This window comes from Lottia gigantea, assembly GCF_000327385.1.
Source record: "Lottia gigantea unplaced genomic scaffold LOTGIsca_254, whole genome shotgun sequence".
Lineage (NCBI taxonomy): Eukaryota > Metazoa > Mollusca > Gastropoda > Lottiidae > Lottia > Lottia gigantea.
In genome coordinates, this window is record NW_008708770.1 from 126,933 (window position 1) to 130,447 (window position 3,515).

Consider the following 3,515-nt stretch of genomic DNA (forward strand, 5'->3'; position numbering starts at 1 on the left):
CCGACTCATCTTTATTGAATAAAAGTGATTTGATTTGCTTATCTAACCCCTGATCCTTCAAGTCCTTAATCCCAACAATGATTTAAATTAATTCTCAACCAGATTCATTTGAAAATTGTGAAAGAGATGATTCTGTATAGCTATACCATGTGAGACACGACGTGTAATTGGCTTGTAAAAGTGGGATTTTTTTCTACTCAATCAAAGGTTATATATAAAGTAAACTCGCACACCTTTTCTAAATCAACTAGGTAGAAGTCAACAAATATCTAAATATTATAAAATGAGAATGACTTACCGCCCTTTGTTTCAAGAGAGGCTGGGTGGACATGATATGGCAGCTTAGCCGAGTACAACCTAGGTGGCCCTAGCAAGGTAGCCCACAGGCTGCCACAACTAAACTACACGCGAGCCCAACCCGTAAACGCGAAAATTTTGCTCCTTGTGAGCTACCTCCAAAAACATAGGTTGTACACCATATCTAACCATGTTGTCCGTAGCTAAAGACAAGTACTATACTTGAAACCCTGAAATATAAGAAAACACCATGATAATACAACCATGAAATAAACTTTTTGTTTTACATGTGTAATAACTTGGCTCATTAAAACTGATGTATGAGCATAAATGTCACTGGGACTGACCAGGATATAATTCATTATTTTTTCTTTTCTGATCAAACTCACTTCAAACTATCTGTATCAATCAAGTAACCAAACTTGTACCAATGGAAGATTCAGTTGTTGTCACTTGCAGGTGTCTAGTAAAAAATCTCACATGTAGCTAGTATCATATGACTTCATCATGATATCTGTTGCATCAAAGGTTATCAGACTACATTGAACATTCTTGATACATCATTTTAAAGAAAGGATTATACGCGCACGGTTTATTTGTATAGTGCTCAATTTTATACCCTTATAATGTACATCTATGATATACTAACCTCCACGGGAATGGTATCCCAACTATTGTGTATTAACTCAATAGTAAAAGCCACTATTGAGCACCCTGGCCTGAAACGAAAAGACAAAATCATCAAAATCTAAATGTTATCGATGTGTTAATTTGACAGATAGTGGCGAAGATGTGTAAAAAAATATTTAATTTTATGTTGAATAGTTACGCATCCTTTTTGAAAAAAACTGTTCTTTTGTAATTGCATTTTAACTTAACCATTACACTGGTTAAAATGGTTTCCCCCATGGACAGGCAGGCACATAAAGAAACTTGGACTATTTATATAGACATTTAGGGAATTATGATGAAGAGATGTTATGAAGTGGATTATTTGTGAATTACATTATTTTCTAACTAAAGGGTACACCATTCTAAAAATACCACAATATCATATTGAGCTGAAATTGTCATCGGCATATGTCTATCAGCAGTCAAAGGTCTATCGGTGTATGGGTTGCCTTATTCTCTCACCCGAAGGGGAGAATGAACTACGATTAATTAGTTTAGGAGGCCGGAGGTGTGGGGAGGGATAAACAAAATAAGGCAAGGCACTTTCCTTTATTAATAAAGCGTATAAAAGTAATTTGAGAAAGGGAGCCAAATAATGGCTAATTTTCTATTCATATTCCTTATTTTGAGTCCTAGTTAAAAGCCAAGCTTTACTTCATTTTTATCTCAAAAACAATTTGCAATGGACTTTTGCAATGAATCTTTCATTAATATATTTAATACAATAAATATTACTTTATCAAATCGAGAGGAAGGGGACATTTATTGAAATCTATCTAAAATTTCAGCAAATTTCAAAAAGTCGACTTACCGGTTGCTATAAACAAAGCAGACTGACTGAGCGAGTAGTCACTAGTAACCAGTTACTAATTGTCTTGATTACTATTGAATTAACCTTCTACATAGTCCGAAACGTGCTGTTTATTTCTTGCCTCTGGTAAAGACAATAGTCGCATAATTTTAAAAATGGTTAAAATCAAATTAGAAAAACAATCGTTCTAATAACCATAGAACCTAAAATACCAAACTACAATAGTATCCATAAAGTTTCTAGAGAAAATCCATTAAAACAATCTCTAAAATAATCTGCCCTTCAAAAAGAATTATGGGCGTTATTCCTGGAAAAGACCACAGAACCAAAAAATGACCAAACTTTTACAAAGAACTCAATTTTGATAATTTTTTCTATTTTCCACCTATCAAAATACAAAGCAACAAATTACAATCACAAGCCATAGAATCAAATACGACTATTACCCATTTTCGACAATTAACCCTATTTCGATCAAGAATTGTATTTTTCATATATATTCCAAGTACTTAAAAACACACGAAATCGAGGTAAAATCTGTAAGTTTTCAAACTAGTTATTTGCAGTCTGCACAGTGGAGCACAAAATGTGTTCAAGACAACTTTTTCAAATACAAACTTTTGGCCTACTAATTAGACCCCAAGGAGTTAAAAAAACACAAGAAATCAAATCAAAATCTGTAAGTTTTCAAACTAGCTATATGCAGTCTGCATATTGTTGCACAAGAAGTGCTCAAAGACAAATAAATTTTTTGCGTGAAAACTTTCAAAGCTACAATGCTGAAATTTTGCACCAATATTCACATGGACTATCTGCACATTTCAGAAAAAACAGAACTCAAATATCTGCCATAGAACAGAAAATAATTTTTTACAGTTTTAATGCATATTGGCCATAGAGGCAAATATGGCCTATAGACAACTTTTTCAAATACAAACTTTTGGCTCAAGTTTTGATCTATTCCTTCTAATTAGACCCCAAGGAGTTCAAAAAACACAAGAAATCAAATCAAAATCTGTAAGTTTTCAAACTAGCTATATGCAGTCTGCATATTGTTGCACAAGAAGTGCGCAAAGACAAATAAATTTTTTGCGTGAAAACTTACAAAGCTACAATGCTGAAATTTTGCACCAATATTCACATGGACTATCTGCACATTTCAGAAAAAACAGAACTCAAATATCTGCCATAGAACAGAAAATAATTTTTTACAGTTTTAATGCATATTGGCCATAGAGGCAAATATGGCCTATAGACAACTTTTTCAAATACAAACTTTTGGCTCAAGTTTTGATCTATTCCTACTAATTAGACCCCAAGGAGTTCAAAAAACACAAGAAATCAAATCAAAATCTGTAAGTTTTCAAACTAGCTATATGCAGTCTGCATATTGGTGCACAAGAAGTGCTCAAAGACAAATAAATTTTTTGCGTGAAAACTTACAAAGCTACAATGCTGAAATTTTGCACCAATATTCACATGGACTATCTGCACATTTCAGAAAAAACAGAACTCAAATACCTGCCATAGAACAGAAAATAATTTTTTTACAGTTTTAATGCATATTGGCCATAGAGGCAAATATGGCCTATAGACAACTTTTTCAAATACAAACTTTTGGCTCAAGTTTTCATCTATTCCTACTAATTAGACCCCAAGGAGTTCAAAAAACACAAGAAATCAAATCAAAATCTGTAAGTTTTCAAACTAGCTATATGCAGTCTGCATATTGGTG

At 33.1% G+C, this 3,515-nt stretch overlaps 1 protein-coding gene across 1 annotated transcript in view; it reads right to left on the minus strand.

Moving 5' to 3' along the window:
* Positions 1-500: 500 nt before the first annotated feature.
* Positions 501-3,515, minus strand: part of LOTGIDRAFT_175222 (hypothetical protein) — a gene marked incomplete at both ends in the record, with an annotated part of 6,166 nt that continues 3,151 nt past the window's right edge. Inside the window, 2 exons of the mRNA XM_009055848.1 lie at positions 501-527; positions 947-1,016. Of these exons, the coding sequence (XP_009054096.1) occupies positions 501-527; positions 947-1,016 (97 nt within the window). The remainder of the gene's footprint in view (positions 528-946; positions 1,017-3,515) is intronic.